The sequence below is a fragment of the Pipra filicauda genome, unplaced genomic scaffold (assembly GCF_003945595.2).
Source record: "Pipra filicauda isolate LSUMZ 115617 unplaced genomic scaffold, ASM394559v2 scaffold190_size1978887_pilon, whole genome shotgun sequence".
Lineage (NCBI taxonomy): Eukaryota > Metazoa > Chordata > Aves > Passeriformes > Pipridae > Pipra > Pipra filicauda.
Window position 1 is genome coordinate 548,083 of NW_024104299.1, and position 21,906 is coordinate 569,988.

General features: G+C 45.5%; 1 protein-coding gene across 2 annotated transcripts; it reads right to left on the bottom strand.

Annotated features, from left to right (window-relative positions):
* Window positions 1–1,838: 1,838 nt before the first annotated feature.
* On the bottom strand, window positions 1,839–20,437 carry CXCL12 (C-X-C motif chemokine ligand 12). 2 transcript variants are annotated; one of them, XM_027718290.2, is made up of 5 exons: window positions 20,204–20,437; window positions 14,940–15,057; window positions 11,319–11,405; window positions 7,760–7,857; window positions 1,839–5,954 (listed from the first exon to the last, which is right to left on the bottom strand). In XM_027718290.2, the coding sequence occupies exons 1-5, from the start codon at window positions 20,430–20,432 to the stop codon at window positions 5,923–5,925; spliced, it is 564 nt and encodes a 187-aa protein (XP_027574091.2). In that variant the 5' UTR covers window positions 20,433–20,437; the 3' UTR covers window positions 1,839–5,922. The 2 variants fall into 2 exon arrangements, with proteins under 2 accessions (XP_027574091.2, XP_027574093.1); XM_027718292.2 differs by lacking the exon at window positions 7,760–7,857 and having other exon boundaries at window positions 20,204–20,415.
* Between the last annotated feature and the right edge of the window lie 1,469 nt (window positions 20,438–21,906).

Consider the following 21,906-nt stretch of genomic DNA (forward strand, 5'->3'; position numbering starts at 1 on the left):
TGTATTTCTGAGGCCAGAGAGATCCTTAGCTCATCTTGTCTGACACTATTGGTAACAGAGGCAAGAGAACTTCACCCCATGTCCCCTGAGAGCCCAGCGAGCTGTGTATGGCTAACAACACAATGGCATTCAGCCCTGATCTGAAGGCATAGGAAGGATTAGGGCTTTCCTTCCCCCCTCTATAGGGGAATGTGTTCCAAAGGCTAATCAGTTCCACACTTAAAAATCTGTTTTCAGTTTGAGTTTATCTGGCTTCAGCTTCTAGACCTTGGGTTTTTTGGTTTTGTTTTTTTAATTTTGCCTTTGCTAGTCTCGAATCTGCATATTTGTTTTGTCTGAAGGACTCTTGGGATGACTTGAGAGCAAGTAGCTTTTTAAAACAGGCAAATGCTCACTAGAAGCTAGGAGTGACCCTTACCATGTAGCATCCAAGGTAACATCCTCAGTGGTAACATTGCAGCTGGTTCTACAAAGCAGAGGCATTTACCATGTTGTCTTCTGACCTATACCATGCCAGGACCTAATAAATCCAGCCCATAATCAGTGTCAGGATGGCTGAGGCCATGAATGCAGCTGATTTCCTTCAGCTTGCTAATATTGGAAAGCTGCCTATGAAGAGAGCCAGATGTGCTAATAAGGTGGCTTCACCTCCAATTCCTAGGCAGTTTATGAATACAGTGATGTGATGCTTTGCTGAGGAAGTAAGAACCAAAACTTTCACATTCAAGAGAAAAGACCTGATGAAAGGCATGGCAAAGGGCTCCACAGAACATGGGGTTTGTGCTTAATGTGTAATTTTGTAGCTAGTTACTCCCAATGCATTTCACAGTGCCCTGGGAATCTCTCACTAACCATCTGCACTCAGAATTACCTGCTGAGATTTTCATAGTCTCTTAGTAAATCATTGCTGGATTTGCAATGGGATCATCAGTCAAATGAGTTTCCTTTTTCCTTTTTTTTGCATGTCTTTTGCCTTGCGTCAATTTGGCCAAGAAATATTTATTGAGCAAGAAGCTTGGTAAGGCTCAAGTACTGTTTCTCTGTTATATTAAACTATCCCTAAACTTTGCTCCAACCAGAGCTGTACATACTTCTGGGATTCACTTGTGTTGTTGCTGTGGATGGATGGAGGAGGATGGGCATGTTGGAGGAGGTCAGTGTGGGGAACCCAGGGTGACCTCAGGAAACATATTTCCCCTTGCCATGAGAACTCAGAGATGGAGAAAGGCAGTGACAAGACAGTTTTCAACTCATAGTTTTAAACATGTAGCAAATTTCCTACAACATTATCCAAGTTAGGATTATACCACCACGTTCTCAGGTCAGTTCTACAAGCCTCCAAAACCATTCTTCACCTCCAAACTGAATATTGACCCTGCTGTGCCATGGGAAAAGCAGCCCCAAGGACAGTGTTTCTCACATCTGCTCTTTCATCAAATGCATCCCCTGACACCCTCCAGGCTTTTCAGAGAAACCTTTATCCCTTCCTCAGCACAGATGATGATGACATCCCTGCTGCTGGAGCAAAACCAGCTCACAGTTCTCAGTTCCACTGAAGCCAAAATGCTGCAGGGACAAGTTTGGGGAAAAGGTGTAAAATCACATTTTGGATTTCTGTTTAGGGAGCAAATGGTAGTGTTTCCCTTTGAAGATGGTCCATTTCAATCTGCTGGGCTGCTTCTCCCTGCAAGACCCATGGGCCCTTTGCCTCAAGTTCCCTACAGAGTCTGAGCCATTGAAACTGGACATTTACTTAAACTACCTCTGAACGTTTTTTCTGAGTGGAACTTGTAGCTGTTTGTATGTGAGGAAAAAAATTAGGAGTAAAAACTTAATTTGGATAGACATTTTTATTATGAAAATTTTAAGTGCATACACATTTATGGGAGAAATTACAACAATATAAATGTTTATTTTCCAAATTTTCTATGAAAGGAGTAATTTCAAAAACGTAATATAGCTCCTCCATAAAAGCTGCCTTAAAGAAACACAAATACAAAACCCTTTTCACATTATTTGGGAAGATATTTCTTTTTGCTTAATAAAAATATAAAGTACAGTATTTACCACATTGTGACAATTCTGACAAAACTGAGTTGTTAAGGAGTGGAAGATGAGAGGTTCATGCAGCCCTTTCATCATGATACATGTTTTCTTCTCTGTGGCCACCAGGGTTTCATCTTTTCAGACAAGGCTTGTCTTGGTGGGATATTGGTAAAGAAAAAAAATCAGATTTTAGGTGATGAGTTCACAAAAAATGCTGGCTACTATAAATCACATTACTCAAAACTACTTGCCAGAGAAAAGGAGGACCCTTTAGAGGCTAGCAAATGGAAAATGGCCACAAAGAATTCTATAGGAACTGCATTTTCAACAGAAAGTGTATATTTAACTTCAAATATAGCCTTCATTGCAAAATAAACAGTCATCATTTCTAAAACACCTTAGTTAAAAACACATCAGAAAGTCACTCTTCATCCTTCCTCAGGCAGAATTCAGATAACATATTCATACATACAAGTATAAAGCTAGTATAAATAAAAAATTTACACAGCAATAAATACCATCTAGTCTTAAAAAATAATCCAACCTTGGGATTTGACAGCTGCACGTTGAAAATACCCACATGATGATTTCACATTTACGGAAGCTGCTTTTTCAGCACAGTTCAGTGCCATCTCTTTTCCATCCTCTTCACATGTGGTCTCTATCTCACTCCCATCTCCTCACGCTTCCTTTCCCTGATTCTGTCTTTGGTCAACAGTTAAAGGCAGAAAGGAAAACCAAGTTCTCTCCCCCAGCGAGACTCTGCTAGTGCTGCTTCTCAGCCTGCTCCAGTCATGGTGCAGGGAAGGAATGACATGTGGTGCACTGGGGCAGCCCAGTAACTGATTTCTCCGGTGTGAAGGGCGTGGCTGTTCTTCCCAATGCATCATGCAAATAATGTCAGGCACAGAGCAAAGCTTCCGCTCAAGGTTGAATTTTGGTCTAAAGCAAGAGAAAGCTTTTAGCAGATTCTCATTTAAGTCTCTGGCCAGGTCTGTGCCACGTCTGCATTCACGCTGTGCTCAACCTCGCCCAGGTGAGAGAGGGACATGGTGCTGGCCCCCGAGAGCCAGCCCCATGCCCTGAGTGGTCTCAGCTATGTCAGTAGTGAAGTAAGTAGTGACACCTCACCAGCACAGAGGTGTCAGGGCCCAGGTCACTGTGTGGGTCTCAAGAAATGTCAGGGGCAGATGGCCCACAAGGCACCCAGACAATCATCACCTGGCTGTAAATGTTTCCCAGTCTTGCACAGAGTGCCTTTCCTTCCTGCTGCTACTCATGCACTTCTCCCAGGAGCTAATGCCCTTCATTTAGCACAGTCTACCCCTGCAGCACTCACTGGTTTGCACCCAGAAGAGAAGGTTGACAGGTTACCCCCTTTCCTGGTGTATCTCCTCTACCTGGCTACACTGTCCAGAGCTGGGACCCTGGGGTTTGGCTGGGGTGCTTCAGCACTGCCCATCTCAATGCTCCTGTCAAAGCAGTCTGTTTGCCCAGGCTGTAATGTGGGGTTGGCATGTTCCCAGGGACCTTTCCCTGACGGTGCTAACCCCAGATGCACTCCCTGTTAACAAGGACTGCAGCAGAGCGCTGGCAAAGCTGTACAGTCACATCTACCCACTCATTTTCTCACCAGAAAGCCAATGTTTCCCCCAGAAAAAAATGGTCATGGCCTCTATTATCATTAGCAAGATATGCTGCTGAATCAAAATCAGAGAATTATTTAAGTCTCCATTTACTCCAATGGGAATGAATCAGACCTCAAGCTGTCCTTTGATAGGAATTATGTGTGAAGAATGCACCTTCCTGGCTGAGAAGTTCTGCGTCTATGTCAAAACCAAGATTCTTGCACACTTTCCCTGCAGTCATTCTTGGCCGTGACACTCCCATGTCTGCCTCTCACAAACCACTAGCAATTGCAGGTGCATATGTGGGACAGGAGATTGACCCTATGATATAAAGTATAGTTCCAGGGAGGATACTAGAAACTCTGGTTTTCTCATAAAATTTCTTTCTGTCTTTAGCCTTTAAAGAGAGGATCTGATCCTCCTCATACTAAATCAACACTCCAATTCTCATCAAATACAGTGGTACCAGACCTTTCAAAACAGAGACAAAAAATACTTAAGCACCAGGTTGGTATGATGACAAGAGAAGGAATGTCAAAATCACACACACAAACATTTTAGGCACAGCAGTTGGTTTCTGCTTTAAAGCAAATGAGGTGATGTGGTCCCAGCTGAAGGACTCTCTGCAATAGCCCTGTTTTGCAGAGAGGAAAATACTTACAAGATTTTTACCTGAATCCACATGGAAATAAGGTAGTCCCTGGCTAGCCAAAGTGACGCTTTGGCATTAAAGATGCCTACCACAAAAAAGGAGTGCTTAGTGAAACACTCCTTTGTGTTCACAGAGAAGAGGGAAGAGTCCTTTTGAAGCAACCAGCTCACTAAAAAAGACAATCTTACAACATTTTTTGTTTACAATACAGACAGATACACACAAACACAAGCATTGTGCTGCACTAATGTGCTTCCCCCCAGATCCCAGTGCACACCATAACATCATTATCAGTGCTGCAGGTATCTTTCCATACGCTATATAACAGATATTGTGTATACAGGCAGGAATCAGGAAAAAGAAACTTCTGGCTTAGAGAGGGGATTGGTGCAAGGAGTGGTGCCTGTCCCCAGCTGTACTTTGCAAAGGAAATTCCAGAGGCTATTCTGTTCACCAGCAAATGAGGCCACGACTGCTGGTGAACAGTGAGTGTTGGCCTTCATTTCCACACCCAAGAAATACCACTCCTTCCAAAAACTGGTCAGACCCTCTCTTGCCCCAGGCATCTCTTTTTTTCCAAAGATACATCCAGATATCCTCTTCTGCGTATCTCCAGAGCAATCAAAGATGTGACTGCCCTCAGGGAGGTGTGACTGTTCAGTAGCAGACCTACAGCATCATTGGTGAAGGGTGAATGCATCTCAGCCTACTTCAGTGCAAAGCCAACCAGGCAAGCTGAAGTCACCTCCTGTGGATGGGTGGGAAGAGATACCTGGTGCATGGTAGCATATCTGACTTCTCCGGTGACTTGCAACATGGTCGTGTGCTTAGAGCTTTAATAACCCATTCCTTCTTTTTTTGCTAAATTTGTCATCAGAAACACAGGAACATAGGAAATGCCAGATGACATCAGATTGCTGTTGTGGCTCCTAACACGCACAACTACTACAAACCAAGTACTAGCACCTTGCAATACCAAACGTGCATTGGCTCGGCTGCTCACAGCTGTGACCAAAGTTTCTGATCTTCAGAGAAGGGTTTTAGCCCTGCAGCCCTGAGTTTAATCCCTCACCCCAAATGCCACCCAGGGTAATGCTGTCTACTTTTATCTGATGCTTTTTTAGCCTTCCTATGTTCTTGGCCTCTGTGACTTCTGGAGGCAAGGAGTTCCTCCACTACTTACACACAACATCATTGCACTGTACAGTTCATGTCCTTCTCGGTTTAAAACTCCAGGAGACTTGCATGAACCAAAAGAAAGTTAAATAAAGCAGGACCTCTACATAACAAAGGTAATAAAATATTATATAACATAGGGTTAGTTTAAATTGGTATCTGCCCCCAGTGCTAGGTAATAAACCAACCTGTAAAAAACATATTTTTTTTCAAATAGTTACATCTTAACTATATAAAAATAGCACTGTGAAAGCAAGTCAATTTGTGCAAGGGGGGGAAAAAACCCAAACAAGAAAAAAAAACCCTTTGGAAATGCGTGAAGCGTTGCTTTTGTGCTGCATGATAACAGTAAAATGTATTCATTCCCTAATACTGGTTATCTGCTCTCTGGGTCCTACAGTAAGAAATCCTGTAGACGGCTTACAATGCTTGCCTCTTACATCTTGAACCTCCTGTTGATGAAGAACAGAGTGAAACACTATTAAGGTTTATTTCAGTTGCAAGAGCTTTGATATCAGGCCTAGTCAAACAGCAAATCTGTGTTTGGACTAACGCAAAGGCATTTCTTTTGTAGCCCCTCCAACTAGTATTTGCTGAACATTTTGGGAGAAGTTCTCCACAAAGAGCTACTGGGACTCAACAGGGCAAACCCAGCAACGGGTGTTATTTTGGGCAGGTTGTGCTCATAACAGTTAGTAAGGTGTTCAGAACTAACATAGGAGGAAGGCTGGCTAGAAAGCTTATTCTGGACTTGAAAGCCAGAGCAGAGAATTATCAGTGGGCAAAGAAACTCAGCAAAAAAAACCAGCAGGGAAAGGAGGGATTAATCATTTGTGAGCAGCCCCAGTAGTGGAGCAAGTGGCACTGGGAATGCCTCCTCTACCTGCCCTTGCCCACAACTGATGGAGATCACAGGTTGCAGCTCCAGAGAGTGCCTGGCCTCTGTGAGGACTGAAGAACATAGAAGGCAGCCTGTGCTCTGCTCTTGGTGGTGTTTGGCTTCCACCATGAGGTGGCTGGACAGCAGAGGCACACAGTGTGCTGCCCATCCAGGAATCATCCCCATGGCCTCCCTGCTCTGGGACTCTCCCTCTGTAAACAGTTGGGGAGCACAGCAGAGCTTGTGGTGACAGCTGCCCAGTGAAGGTGGGGTGACAGGGAGGGCAGGCAGCCACAGGTTGCACAGTAAATGTGTGAGGCCTGAGGTGCTGAGGTTGGGAGCTCAGGGTGGGATGCACACACATTGAGACTCCCAGTCTCAGTGTGAGCATGGCACCCAGGAGAGTGTGGGTTAGGCAAGTTGTACAAGTGTCTTGTGCACTCAGAACAAGGAGGCAGTTTGTATCGGTGGCCTCCAGGTTTTCTGTGAAGTGACCCCTACTCCTGCTCCAGGCTGATCAACCTTTTGCAATCTAGATGAGGTCACTAAGGCTGAGTTACAAGTGTCAGAGGGTAAACACCAGGTATTCAAAAACTCTGATGTCCTGATGTGTCTTGTCAAACATCTCTTTCAATGTCTGCTGGACAAGTAAGTCTGTGTGACCACAGTCAGAGACAGTTGTGGCTACTCCTACTAAAAGTAGTCTCAGAAACTCATCCGGGTACAAAAAGGATGAGTAAGCCATGAGGAAAATTTTCCTCTTTGAAGATATCTTTTCCAATATCCCACAGCAGTAACCCTACTTCTTTTGGTGCATAAAGGCCGGACAAACCACTTTGGTGAGATAATGAAAACAACTGGGACATCCAGAGCATTGGTATATATAATACCATTCTCTGGGACTTGCCTAGCATCTCCCATAGGAAAGGCATCAACCCATGCACCAAATCATGTTGTCACCACGTGGTGCTGCTTTTGTCATTAAAAAACACCAGTAGCAAATTCATAGCTATTATTTATATTTAAACTCTGTCAGTTTGATACTGGACCTAAAAGAAACAGAGCTCCCAAACCTTTACCCTGTTTTTGACTTTGGCTTTTCAGTGTTATTTTGGTCTCTTTGTGTGTCCATTTTCCCATTGTAAAATGGGAAAATTTTCCCACATCTGTTGTGGCTAAAATTTCCCCTTGTTTTTCAGAGTTTTATCTATATAATATTCCTTTGCAGGAGGGGTAGAGATGTTATTCTCAACAAATATAAGGGGAAATGGAGGTCTGGATAAGCTAATATATTTGCCCAAGATCCCATATGATGGTCAATGGAAGAGCAGGGATTTGAACCTGAAGTATCCCAGCTCAGAAACTAATGCTTCCTACCATTCTTTCTCCCTGGAGACTTTAGTGATGTTGCACGGGAAGGGCAGAGGGGGCCCCGTTTCTTCTGTTGCTTTTTTTTATGAGTGCGATGACGTGGTCTAAATTAAAAGAAAAATACAAAAAAGACTGCCATAAATTATCCATATACAAAGGCCTTATTCACATTTATCCTATGGTCCTTTCGTATCTTGCTGACGGGGTGCAAATGATGATAATATCCCCTTTCATACACCCTCTGCCTCATAGGAATGTTAGGCAAATGAAAGTGCCCTGGTAGCAGGACATTTGAAAACTCTAAGGCTAGAACAACCCTTTCACCCAAAATGCCTAACCCTCCCCAAATGCATCAGAAAGAACCAATGGCTACTCTAAGGAGATTTGTGGGCATTCAGTGCCTTAAAACAAGGCTATAAAGACAGTCACCTACATTGTCCCCCACCGTGTGGGGCCTTCACCCCACACACACTTGGTGGAGTTCTGGGAGGTTGTTGTTCTGGCATCTTGGACTTCAGCCCTTATTTACAAATGAGGTCAGAAATTAGGAAGAGCTGCCACACTGGGGTTTCCCAACACAATGTAGGAAGGCAGCAGTACTGAGAGTTTCCATTCCTTTCTCCCAGCAAAGGTTTTTCCCATGTGACTTTATTATCTTCTCCAAATCCATCAGCTCTCTTCTCTGTGCCTACAGTATCAGCTGAGTTTAATGGATTCCAGCATCTTGGACTGAGGGAAGTTCTGCAGTGGGACTATATTAACATGACAGTGGACAAGATGGTCTCTGTTTATTTTGGGCTCTGTTAACTCTGTAAGGACCTGATTTTGCATTATCCTTTTACAAAAGGAGAAGGGAAAGGGAGTCAATGTACTGTAAATGATGACTAGGATTGCCTGGAAGTGATAGAGGATTTGTTAGCTATTTCAAGAAAGGACTGATTTGCCCCTTGTCTATAAAATGAATGAATGTTGAATGATGTTGGCCACAGCAGCTGTTCAATGATTTTTAAAGCCAGTTAAGGAATTTGAATTCTTGACAGCCTGAATGTATTTTACCGATGTCTCATGAGTGTGTATATTACATGGAGATGTAATGAATATAAAGCAATAATAAAGCCTAAGCAGAATTAGTGAGCAAAATAATTCCCTACTAGAAACTATCTCTGGTTTCACCATTAACTTTATTGGATTACTATTCTAGGAACTTTTCCTTGCTCTTAGCTTCAGATTATAACACTGAAGATATTCTCATACTGAAGTGATGGTATAGATTAAGATGTCTTCACAGTTTGGATTCTACTTAAACAATTACAAGAGCCCTTTCTACAAAACGTATTGATTTTATTCCAGAAAAATAAATTCCCATGTACAATTGGGTTTTCATAACATGAAACAATTAGCCATTTTATTGCTAGTGCATATAGGGTAATGTCACATTTAATACAATTTCAGTACAAGTGAAAAAATATAATATATGGCTGATTGAAACTGATAGCTACATTAACATTTATAGATCTATATAGATTCATTTTACAAGCTGTTAGTAGTTTAGAGGGATATCGGTGTTTTAAACTACCAACATTCATATGGCTCCAATTCAAATATATGAATTATTTGATGCGCTATAAATATATTCCAAAGTACGTTTCAGAAGAAGTCAAAGCTGTGCACTAAAATATATCGAAAACATGCCTTGTGAAAATGCTACAGACAGACCCTGACTGTCTGTGGAGCATGAAAATGCCACTGGTGCTAGCATTACTAGTTGGAAAATGAAAACAATGCAATGATTACAGGATTAGGTGATGGAGATATATGTTTTCTGTCATTTCATAGAGCTGGGACCAAATTCTCTTTTGTTACTCAGTGTAAACCAGGATGAAATACACCAAATTAGCAGAATTGCATTAGGTAAACAAAACCCAGAATCTGGCTGGAGATCAGGCAGACTCATTGGTTTCAGTAGAGCCGGCCCCACAGCTTCACTAGTGGAAGTGAGAGCAGATCGTGTTCCAGCTGAGTTGTTCCCCTAAGTCAGACAGGCACACAATCACATTTGCCCAACCCTACACATTTCTAAAGTGCCTCCTAAGTTTCAGGTTGGGGATGACAGCAAACAGAAGCTCAAGCAGGAGCTTGAGGACTTTCCCAACTTGTAAAACAGAGTAGCTCAAGTCCCTAGGGTAGTCAGCATGAGCCACATCCTACTCTTAGGTTCAGTTGTATCTAAACCCAAAGCCGTCCTGGCAGCATTAACCTGGATTACTTCTACAGAGAATTTGTCCAAAGGACAAAAGGGCTGAGTGGTGGCAGCATAGAAGGCACTGAGCATTGGATGAGATGGGAAGAGCTGTCAGGGCTGGAATCACAGTTAGCTGGCTTCTTTCTCCTTCTTCCTCCTCACTCTTGGCCCCAGTGTGGTGATTAAAGGGACACATGGAGGGATCTCTCTACTTCTGGTAGTGTTTTTCCCCCTTGTTTATTGTAAGAACACAGGGTGTGTGGGGGGGAGGACAACAAAGAATTTTTTTTTTTTTTTAACTCTACCCCTTTTTTGGCAGATGCATTTACAAAGCAAACAGTGGAGGGCATTCAGCTACCTGTGCCTCACATCTGCCCTAGGGCCATACCTTCCCCAATAATGCATTGCTTTTGCAAATTACTGGATTCCAGCCCTGCCTTCACCCCACAGATGCAGGGGGGACAAGGTTTAGCAGGGTTACAGCACAGTTACTGAGGGGTGGGAATGTGGTGGGCAAGGGTGAGAGGGATACTGAGTGCACAGGTAGGCTTGCTGGCCAAAATGTTGCTGCTGAATCAACAGCAGCCCTGCTAGATTAAGAGCAAGGAAATGCTTTGTACCATCACCTGTCTCATCTTCTAAACCTGGAAGGCGGGAGCCCTCCCCTGCAGCTCAACACGGAAATTTGCTCTGTGCTGCTCTTTCTTTCTTGATGGAAAATTGAACAGATATGGACTGAGTCCACCTCAAAGTAGACATGATCAACCACTTTCAAGGGTAATAAAAACAGATTTAAAGAGTCTGAATTTGCCAAGTTTGGCTGGTTTACCTCTGGCCTTATGGGAAAGCCTTATTCGTGTCAGCACATCTCGCCTCGGTCGACATTATTAGCGCTCCACACTGGCCAGCAGAGAGACAATTTTTAGTGCCCTAGGCCTCAGCTGCCTGTGCAATCAGAGTCCTGGTATAACATGGAGAAGGGGCTCCAAAGACACTGGAACGATATAGATTCTGAAGGAATTGTAGTTTGGCTTGGGGAGGAGGGGGCATAAAGGAAGAATTTTCCTTGGGAGAACGGTGTTTTTTAAAAAAGAGGATGAGTTTGGGACCCCAGAACATATTCATTGGCATTGATTTTGCCTCAAACCCTGGCAAAATTCTTATTTTAATATCTAGGATATACTAGAAGCTGTTGTTTTAATACAAATTAGGTCAATTCCAAACCCTTCTTCAAAACAGTATCTGGTAAAAGCCAGCCCTTAATGTTCTACCCTTTAATAACTCAGGATGTTAGCTGTTAAGTCCATTTGTGTCTTGCCTTACTTGTTTAAAGCCTTCTCCAGATATTCCTGGATCCACTTTAACTTGGGATCAATGCATACTTGCTTGCTGTTGCTCTTGAGCCTTGCACTGCCAAAGAAGAAAAGTCAGAGTGAGTCTGATGTGCAACACTCCTCAGCCCACATCTACCACCCATCCCTGGGTGCCTTATTTTCCTTGGGTGCCAGTGCTGCCCTCGGTTAACCCACCCTCAAGATACCTTTTATAAATATCACTGCTTTAGAAGCACTGGTACCACCTGTCTCCTTCGATGCCGGCTCTTGTGGTCTCTAGTGGGAATCATGCGAGAGTGGGACAAATACAGAATTTGAATGTAAGATTTCCAATTCATACCTGGGCTGTTCAGTGTCAACAACAGGAAAAATTTCATTTGGAAATACTGACATGGTAAATTTAGGTAATTTTTGTAAGGAATTGATTAAGAACAGCTTTCAGACTCAAATCAAAACTGAAGTTTCACAGGTTTTGAGGACAGACATGAAACCATACCTCTTGAGTTTTCTGAAAGAAAGGGTCTGGTCACCTGTTAGCTTTTTGTATTACACTAAGACTGAACTAACAGGTTGCAATCAGGAAGACAACTGTAAGTATCATAGTGCCAGAGGCAGGTTTTCCCTCATGTATTCACTCAGGGCTAGAAACAAAGGCAGAAACTTCCTGAGGGGGTTCTCCTGGATGTACAAGCTGCACTACCCACACCAGACTGTTTAGCTAATTTGAATTCAGCCTTGAATTTGTGCTTATCTGCACCTTTCATTCAGAAGCAGGACAAATAGCTTTTCACCAGCAGGTCTCGCCCTCCAGGGATCTCAGGGCCTCTTGAGTGTTGTTATCTCCCGCTTTCCCTGCAGCACCCTGCCTCTGCCCCAGCTGCTCAAAAATTTCCCCTTTAAACAGCCTGCCTGCCATGGAAAAGTGCAAAGAACAGCAATTTTATGGAAATGCCCATACGAATAAGTTCAGTACTTGTTTAAACATTTTTCTGGACGGGAGCCAAAATGTTCCTCACTTTATAAAATGAAATCTGCAGAATATAAAACTATGGCATAAGAAATAACAGGTCAAAAAGGCTCCTTGGTCTGAAGTTATGCAACAACACAGTTGTAACATAAACACATCGAAGATCCGTTTTGCAATCTCTGCGCCAATAAAGAGATGAATGGGCTTAATTCATATTTCCCTTACAGCAGTGCCAAGCTGGAGCATTTCCAGTGAAGTGATACCAACAGAGTGCAAGAATGGATTTGCTGATGTTAGCAATGCCTGGGAATTCTTGGCCTCACAGGACACAGAATCAAAAGCACACTTAACCAGTCTCCAGCCACATACAACACAATTCCTCTCACCTAATATTACCTCTCACCTAATATTAAGACATTGACTTCTTTAGACATTTATTTCTGAGCCTGTCAGCCCCTGCTCCCTGTGCAGTCACAGAAGAGATGTAGGCAACTGTATGGAGTGTTTAACTTGGACTGGTTTAGGTGTCTACTTAATGCAATTAATTGCATGCTAAAAATGTTTATTTCCCTGCACTGAAAAGCAAGGAATTTAGTGTGGGCTTTGTAGAAGTACACATTGACAGAGGAGTTCCCTGGATTTGGAGAGATGACTTCCAATAGAATGAAAGACAAAAGCCTGCTCTTAAGACTTTTTTTCAGGTACAATTCCCCTCAAACAAAAGGGAAAATGTATTTGTGCAAAAAACAAAACAAACAAACAAACAAAAACAAAAAACCACACAAAACAAACAAACAAAAAAACAAAACAAAAAAAAAGAAAAGTAAAAAACCCACACAAAACAACAAAAACCCACAAAAACACACACCAAAAAAACCCAAAAACAAACAAACAACCCCCCCCCAAGAAAACAAAACAAAACAACCAAAAACAAACCACAAAATATTTCCTGGCAACTATATGTGTCACTTAGATTCTCTATTCCTGAAAACAGTAGCTTTTTATTTATTTACTGTATAATGCTTAAAACCATCAAGATGAGAAATTCATATGTTAGTTTTGATTATGCTTTACCTCCTGTTTTGATAAAGACCTAGTTCAAACTCATGATGTTTCAAGAGTATTTGGAGGGAGGTTTTTAAGTACCTTACTTTTTAAAGTAACAAAAAGATGGTAAACTACAGGTTCATGTGTTCTGTGTACCACAGACAAACACATTTGGGGCAGGAACGGACAAGAACATGAGATGTTTCTGTTTCTGTATTTCGTGCTCTTATCTATCTTTATTGACTATAATCCTACATTAATTAGGAGATAAGTATATACTCTATCCTCTCTTAAATGCTGTCATTTTCTTGAAATTACTCCAAAAAATTCAAAATCCTCTACAAAGCCTTAGCACTGGGACCCTTATGACATCCACTGACAGTCCCAGAGCACAAATCCATGCACTCTTGCATTTTGGATGCTTGCCTCCAAAATTGTTCATAGGTAGAGATTGGAGTTTGTCACAGCTGGTTTTGCCATTTCTGTGAAAGGAAATTATTTCTCAGCTGAGGCTTACATTTTTCTCACTGTCCTCCAACAAATCCTAAGGCAGAAGCACACATGATAAAATGTGTATGATATACCCAGTGTGGTTTAAAACAGAAAAAAAATCATAAATAAAAACTGTTTCATGAATGGATACACACTCATACACATTCCTGAGAAATCTGATGCAAACCACACCAGTTTTCTGAGTGAAGAAATGTTTTGGATGACAAGAACGGATTTTTACAGCATTTGAGTGGCAAGAGGAAGGGCTCAACACATGGGTCAAAGACCGCACTAGTAATGGGACTGCACAGACACCAAATCTAGTCACTGACACCCTCTTACAGAGATCAAGAGAAGTTGATAGTAGTAAGGCTCTCATGCAATGAAAAGATGAATGTTATTTCTCTTCTTCTGAAGATTTTGAATTCTGGGAGGGGAGGAAGGGGGTCACCCATGAACCAAAAAACCTTTCCTAAAACACACATACACACGCACACACGAATCTACAAAAACAAACAGAAAACCCCCCATTTTTCCTGAAAACCAGGGTTTCTTTTTCAGCAAAAATGAAGAGGTTATTTTCCATTGGGAAGCCATAATTTCTGTCCAGCTTGAATTTACTGAGACAGTCACTGTTAAGTGTTCCTAGATCAGGCCATCACATGTTTAGAGTCTGTACCTCCTGTGGAGGATACATGAAATACAGGAATCCCTTCTGCTTGTTTAGCTCCACTCTATGGTGAAGTGAGAAATTAGAAGACTCAGACCCCACTGTAAAGTCTTTACCCCGAGGCATGAAGCTCCACATTGAAGGCAATGGACAGCCTGTCTGACATTGCTGCTCACATATCCACGGGGGAACAGGACATGGGATCACAGAGTCACAGGGAAATCACAGAGGTAGAACACAGCTGAGAAACATCCAGCTGGGCTCCTTTATGTGGGGTAAAGCAAGAGTCCAGCTGTATCTGACATATGGGGTGAAGAGATGAATTCGGAATCATGGGATGAGACAGACTGAAACACAACTACCAGAGCAGGCACCAGCTCTGTGACTCTTCTTTTTGACACCTGAGATTTGCACCCAGATGAAAAAAGACTTACACAATCTGAAGTGAGCAGTTAGGTGTGGAGAGGATTTTGAGGTGCTTAATGTTGGCTCTTGCCACGTTGCTCTCGTAGAATCGACAGGGACATCGGTAAGTCAGGCTGACGGGTTTCTCTGCGAGACAAAGGGAGGGAAAGGACACGTTACTCCCTCTTGCTCCCGGTCAGCAGCACAGATACACAGAACAGGGCCGACAGAAAGGAACTCCCTCCAAATATGCAGGTGAAAAAACAGCAGTAGAAAAGCTGTAACTTTGGGAGAGCATTTGCTCACAGCTCAGAGCACAATCCCTTTAGCCCAGTGTCCAGCCTTTCAATAACGGTGCGTGGGATTTTGAAAGACAAAAGAAGCGGGAAAGAAAATGAAGATAAGTAAAGTAGAAGAGATTAGAATAAGGAGCCGCTCCATTGTGCAGGGATGCTCCTGGTAATTAGACGAGATAAAGGCCAAAAGAGGGGGCACTTGTCCTCAGTGTTGTTCTACTCAAACGATTTTGACCCGAGGCCAAATTAGAAGGTAGCCAGAAGAAAGCGATGAATTCCAAAGAGTTCAGATCAAAACGGATCGGCTCAGGTGCAGGCTTTTCACAGCGGACTTACTGGCTACAGAAAAACCCCGGTTTTGCAGGCGTTCCCAGGGCCCAGCTGACCTTTCCTCACTGCTGCCAGCTCTGACTCCCAACCGAGGTACAGGCACAAGAAGGTGAGGCTCAGAGATGTGAGATCCAAGCGGTTTTACAGAAGAGATTTTGAGTCTTTTGAATTTCCAGCCTGTGGCTAAATAACGGCAATCGAGGAGACAGTTATCAGGCAGGGCGCCCTAAATACACTATTCAGGGGCCACCGGACTGGAGGAGAGTTCTGTCACTGGCATCATTAGGGACAGAATTAGGTTTAACGCCCTAGGCTAAAAATCAGCCATGTATATGCATGCATATACATGAGAAAACCAGCCTGGAGCCCACTACAGCCTCTGCTACCCGATTTGTCCATGGGAGAACTTGATTACTGGCAACGAAGTGCACATGAGTAAGGTACTCTAAGTTTCAAAGCTCCAAGTGCAATAAAATACAAACACAGAAGTCTTACCTGGAAGTCTAGGAGGAGATGACTAAGATTTTAAACAATTTCCCAGTGGAGCAGTTTTCAGTCTCTGAGAGGAATTAAATTCATATACCTAACCCTGGAGGTCTGGCTCATGCTGTAGATGGTCAGATCTATATCTGACAGGGTTTGAGATACCACATGGAAATCTGGGGCCCTGTTTGTTTAGCCACACAGGACTACTTGCAGCATCCAAATCCAGTTCCCTTAAAGGCAGATGGGGAGCTAAGGCTTGGAATATCTAAACAGCTGTCTAGGAAGGTGAGAAAAGAGACAGATTTCAAAGGGTAACTGATCTACATATATCACACATTTATCGATGCCTGTCTCTAGCACACATAACCATAGACAACAGGGTGAAATTTTCCTGTCTTCAGGAGGGAAACCTTTTTTCCAAGTGCCTCTACCAAGCAATAAACCGGAATCAGATGCCATATGAGTGAAATTAATCAGTGGGAGTAGAGCTCCTCTAGATTCACACCAGAATCTGGGTTAAGAAAATTGAAGGACTTTTCTATCAGTGATCCCATCTAGGAGTTAATAAAAGGGAGGAGAAGCTCCCATCTGCAGGGGGAGGAGGAAGGAGGGCTACAGGGTGAACCTCAAGGACATGCCTTAGACAGGCTAGTGCTAATGTGAAAGGGAGTGAGGAAGACACTAGGATTTTCCACTGCAAATCTGTGCCTGATAGCTACACATCTGTGAGCTTGTATCGGAAAGGGAGGCTGAAACAATACAGTCATACAACACCACTCAGGACAGCTGCAGTGACACTGTCTCTGCAAGCTTGTACCAACTAAGTTTAAGCAAGCTTTAACCTAAACAACATGCAAGAGATGAACTGTTCAGATCTATGATTTGATAATGTAATCCTGTCCTCTCTGAGACTCGAGGCGGTATTTTCAATCCCATACCACTTGAAATTAGGAGCAGAGAAAGTTTAACCATGACTAACATGTCTGTAAGTCCTAAAGTTGTTTCTGGCCCAAGAAAAGGCATCCAGCACAGCAAGGAAGAGGAGAAGTCTTAGCATTCAGTGTTCAGTGACGAATCCCCCCCAGCACAAGAATCCCTTTGCTTGGTGATGATCAGCAACAGGCACTGAGCACCAGAGAGCATCAGGACAGGCACCGATCAGGTCAGCTCTCTGTACCACTAAGAGGGAACTAGTATCTCCTGCCACTGCCCCTTGGTTCACTGTGTTCTCAAGGCTGAAAAACAGGGAAAACTGTGGCATCTCCCAAGACATGAACCCCTATCTTCCTAAAGTAGGAGGGGGAAGGGGCCATCTGGGGGCCATAATTTAGGAAGGAGACATTTCTGGTCTTGCTTTGAGGCTGACAAACACATTCCCTATTTCATTTCAAAATTTGAAACATATTGTTCCATGCACATTAGGGCTGGTTAAGCTGATTAATTATTCTACACATGTCATCATCATCATCATCATCATCATGATGGCCAGGCTTCGAGAAGGAAGATTTGGGAAGGACTCTACCCACATTTGCTACAAGCACAACTATCCTAAACATCTACACGTGTACTGCAAGTGTTAATGCTCTGGGAGGTCTCTGATGCCTAACAAACACTGAGCACAAGCTGAAGCCATTCTCACAGTGGGGCAAATTAATATAGTCTGTTAATTGCTCTGTTAGATGAAAACATCGATTTCATAAAACTGATGGCACATAAAGCTCTTGAGACCTTTATCTGTCTGGCACATTTAGTTAAAATGGTAGAATACAGTCAAAAGTTACAGAAAAACCAGATGCTAGTCAGACATCTCAATGTCATTCCTTCAGCCTAATTTTACTTAGATGAGAAGAAAAAAAGAACCTCTTTTGACCTGGACTAGAAGAGTTTGAAAGGGTTTTGGGTTTGGGCTTTTCAAAAATAATAAATAGTTTTATTGCTTTCTAACCCAAATTCGAGTTTTGCTGGCTCTGAACACCCACCTTTACTGGCAAATTCTTTCTAGAAAGCACACACAAAACTCTCTCACAGAGTGGCGACTTGTCAATGTTGGATGATACCTATTTCACCCCATAGGGATCTGCTTCTGTTCACCCACACTGAAACTGGACAGTAAGGGAAGAAGTGAGTTGCCACTTCTGCAAAGTTACTGATAGTAACTTGCTGTGTGGGCTAGGAAGCTCTGGATGGTTGAATAGAGAGGGAAGCTATATCCAGGCAAGCAGGCTGGACGTGAACAGACAAAACATTTGATGGAAGCATCATTTTACTTCTGTTTAGTTTAGGATGCATCTGTCATTATCAGGAGATGGATGGTAACTTTTTAAGTCTAGAACAGCTACATTTCCCTGGAAAGCAAAGCTGGGATAGACAGATAGAACTTTACTAGGTGACTAGGAAGAATTCAGAGCTCACCTGCCTTCCAGTACCAGGAAGCCCTGCAAGACCTCATCTGGATCAGGGTTGAGAGCACTATACGACATGCAAAGAAATAGGCAAAAAACCTTAACTCTCTTATCGCTGCAAGACGGTGGGGGTCACTGTCCTTACGCTAGTTTCTCTCCAGCTCTTTTCCTTACTCAGGTAGCCACACGCTTACCCCCTATAAAGATACCCGCTGTCGCTCGCTGCCAGCAAGGGAGTGCAGCCGCGCTAGGAGCGAACCGAGGTGCAGCCGGGCAGCTCTGTGGGCCCCCCAACCCTGAGCCAAGCGCTGCCAGAGGGAAGGAGGAGAGGGAGAGCTCCTGAGCCCCCGGTCCCCTACTCCCATGCCTCTAGACCTGCACTCGCCGGGGCTGGCACTGCCACTCGTGGTCCCCAGGGTCTGCCTTCGCTGCCTGCCGCTCGCCTCCCAGTCTGCAGCCCCAGGGTGGTGGGTCCCGGCGAACGCGGCGCGGGCTGGAGCCCACCTGGGCCGGGCCGGCTCGCTGGACAGTGCCCTCCGTGTTCCACCGGGACGGGGCTGCTGCGAGGACAGTATTGTGGAAAGGCATCGGGGAAATATTCGGGAGCAATTAACTCTCTCAGGCTAAACAAAGAGGGCACCGGAGGGCATCCTCGGCCGCCCTGGGTCGGGAACACCCAAGTTTCGGTCGACAGAATGGGAGAATAGGACGGGAGCGAAAGTTTGAAAAAGCACCTATTATCCAGCCAGCGAGATTTCGATGAACGGACAAGTGGTGGCAAATCTCTGCCAGGCGAGAAGCCAGACGCAAGAAGAACGTCCGGGAGATGCCCAGAGGTTGCGGGCAGGACCCTCGCCCCTCCACGCGTGGGGAGTGCAGCTGCCCCGCGCGGTCCCCGCTCCCCCGGAGCCCCAGGGTACAGGGCTCCCCGCGGGATGCGGGGCAAGAAGCGCGTTGCCGCGCTCTCCGGGGCTGTCCGAACCCGGCGGCTGCCACGGAGTGCAGCCGGCAAACAAGCCGGGAAGCTGCCGCTGTGGCCGGGCTTCGGGGTAGACACGCGGGACCGCGGGGACTGGCGTGGGGCGATCGGGCTGTGAGACGGCGCTGCGGTGCGGGAAGGATGACTGCGGGGGCCGCTGCCTTCGAGACCAAAAGCAGTGCCGGCCGCCAGCCCGCGACCCCCCAGACCCCTCGTCACTGAAGATCCCTGCGCCCCCCGAAACCTCCCCGTGCACCCGCGCCGGGGGCGCGGTAAATTCCTGCCGAGTGACCGCTTTGGCTCAGCTCTGCACTGATTGAGGGAAGATAGATCACAACAGAGGACAGAAAAGGAATTGAACAACAGCCTGTTTCTAATTTCTTGTAACTTTAAGGGTTGGGTTTTTCTAAAGGGAAAGTCGATATGCATATTTTGCGGCCAAACCACCTCCCTGCAGACCGAGCGCTGCTGAAAGTCTTACCCCAGACGATTTCAATCTGGGGCGAGTTTGGCAGAGAGGACCGCTTTGGCCAGCTTTTTGAAAAAAGCCAGGGAGGGATGGAGGGGAGGGAGGGATGGGAGCCTGCCTGCTTCCAGCTCACCACAGCCATCGCTCGGGCTCGCCAGACGCGCACATCTGAGCCGCGGCCGGAGCCCGAGCCGGGACAGCGGGCCGGCTGCGGGGAGTGTGGGGAAGAGCGGGGATTTCCGCGGGACCATCGCTCCTGGCCGGGCTGCCGGCAGGAGCGATGCCAGCGGCAAGCAGGCGGGAGAGCGGCGCGGCCCAGCAGCTCACTTACCCTCTGAGAGGGAGATGACGGCCAGGGCGAAGGCGAGCAGCGCCAGGGCGCGGAGGTCCATGCTGGAGCGGCTGGCGGACGCGGGCAGGCGCTGGTCTGCTCGTCCCGGCGGTCGCGGCGCTCTGCCGGCGGCCCCTCCGCCCCTCCCGCTATAGAGGGGCCGGGACCGCCGGGAGGGGGGAGGGGAGCCAGGGGGAGTAGCTAGTCTATGATTTATTGCCCGTGGCATGTTATTACATCCTTCCTCCGCTAAAAAATGCTTGGAAAGGAACCAAAAGAGCGAGGGCTTCTCGCTCCGCTCCGGCAGCCCCCCTCCCCAGACACAGCGCTTTGCCCCCGCAGCCCTGCGCCCCGAGCCCCCCGGGACTGCAATGGCAGAGCGCTCCCCGGGGTTCCCCCCGCCCGGCGGCTCGGGGCTGCGGCGGGGGGACGGAATCACCATCACCCCAACCAGCCCTAGCCGGGAGGAGAAAGTTTCCTCACCAAACTATGCCAGCCCCGGCCCTTTTTGGGCACCCTGGCCCCGCTGTTCTTGAACCAGAGAGTGCTGCTCGATCCGGGGAAGCGGGGGGTGACGCGTCCCTTAAGCGTTCACACCAGGGAGAGGAGAAAGCTTCCTCTTCACTCTGGTGGGCGTGAATCTAGATTTACACTGGTGGCCTGGGCACAGGATCCAGCGCCTTATACCAAGTATCCTCCCAGAAGTTTCTGTGGGCATTTGGGGGTAAAAAAGAGAGAGACAGGTTTTCAGTTTTTGCCTGCACGTGTTTGGCCCCAAACGTCACCTCTTCCCCGTATTAACTGAACCCAGCTGTACATTTGCTGCCAACATTCCACCTCTTTTGTATTGCAGATGCCATTGGGCTTCCTGGCACCTCGGCTGAAAGCCCTGGTAGCCCTGAAGAGCCCGGAGGCCCAGGGGTGTCACTTGCCCTCAGCTATTACAGCATTGTCAAGTGTAATCGACTTAAGCATGCCCTCGCTGTCTGCAGCCCAAGCCCATGGGGCCCTGTTTGTTGCTATTAAATACTTTAAATAAACATCGAGGCTTTGATTGAACTTGGGCTCCTCGTCTGCTTTTAAAACAGGCACCTTCAGTTGGGACAGTGCGGAGGTAAGTGGGTACAGTTAATCCTAGTATGGAACTGTTTAAAGGACAAGTTCACAATGCCACCAAAGACAGCAGCAGAGTTGTTTTATATCCTGGTTAACTGCAAACTCTCCCAACCATAGCCTGTGAGGTTGGAAACAAGAGCCCAGATATTGTACCTGTGCTAACCTGTGGTTGTTTTACTGAGATTATTTCTAGAGGCCAGGGGAAATGCTTGCAGTGACAGTGGGTGACTAACAGGAACCCTCCCTGACACATATGCATCCAGCTCCTTAAACCTAGTTAATTGTATTTCTTAGTCTCTGCTTACCAAGGAGTGCTGATTTTGTTTAGACTGATCTCGTTCCCACCTCCGCCCCTTTCTTTTACGTGAACTAGCACAGTAGTGCAGGAACCTGATGCACTGAAAGGGCCAATGCTTGTAACTAGCGCTGTGAGTCTGGCTCCTGATGCCGTGACAGCTGTGACACTCTGCAGGGACAGGAGGAGCTAATCGTAATTGCAAACACTACTAGGAGTGCTGCTGTCCCACCAGTGCTACCACTGGCACATGGGGACATCCACACTGCACTTAGTAGATACACTGTTATGT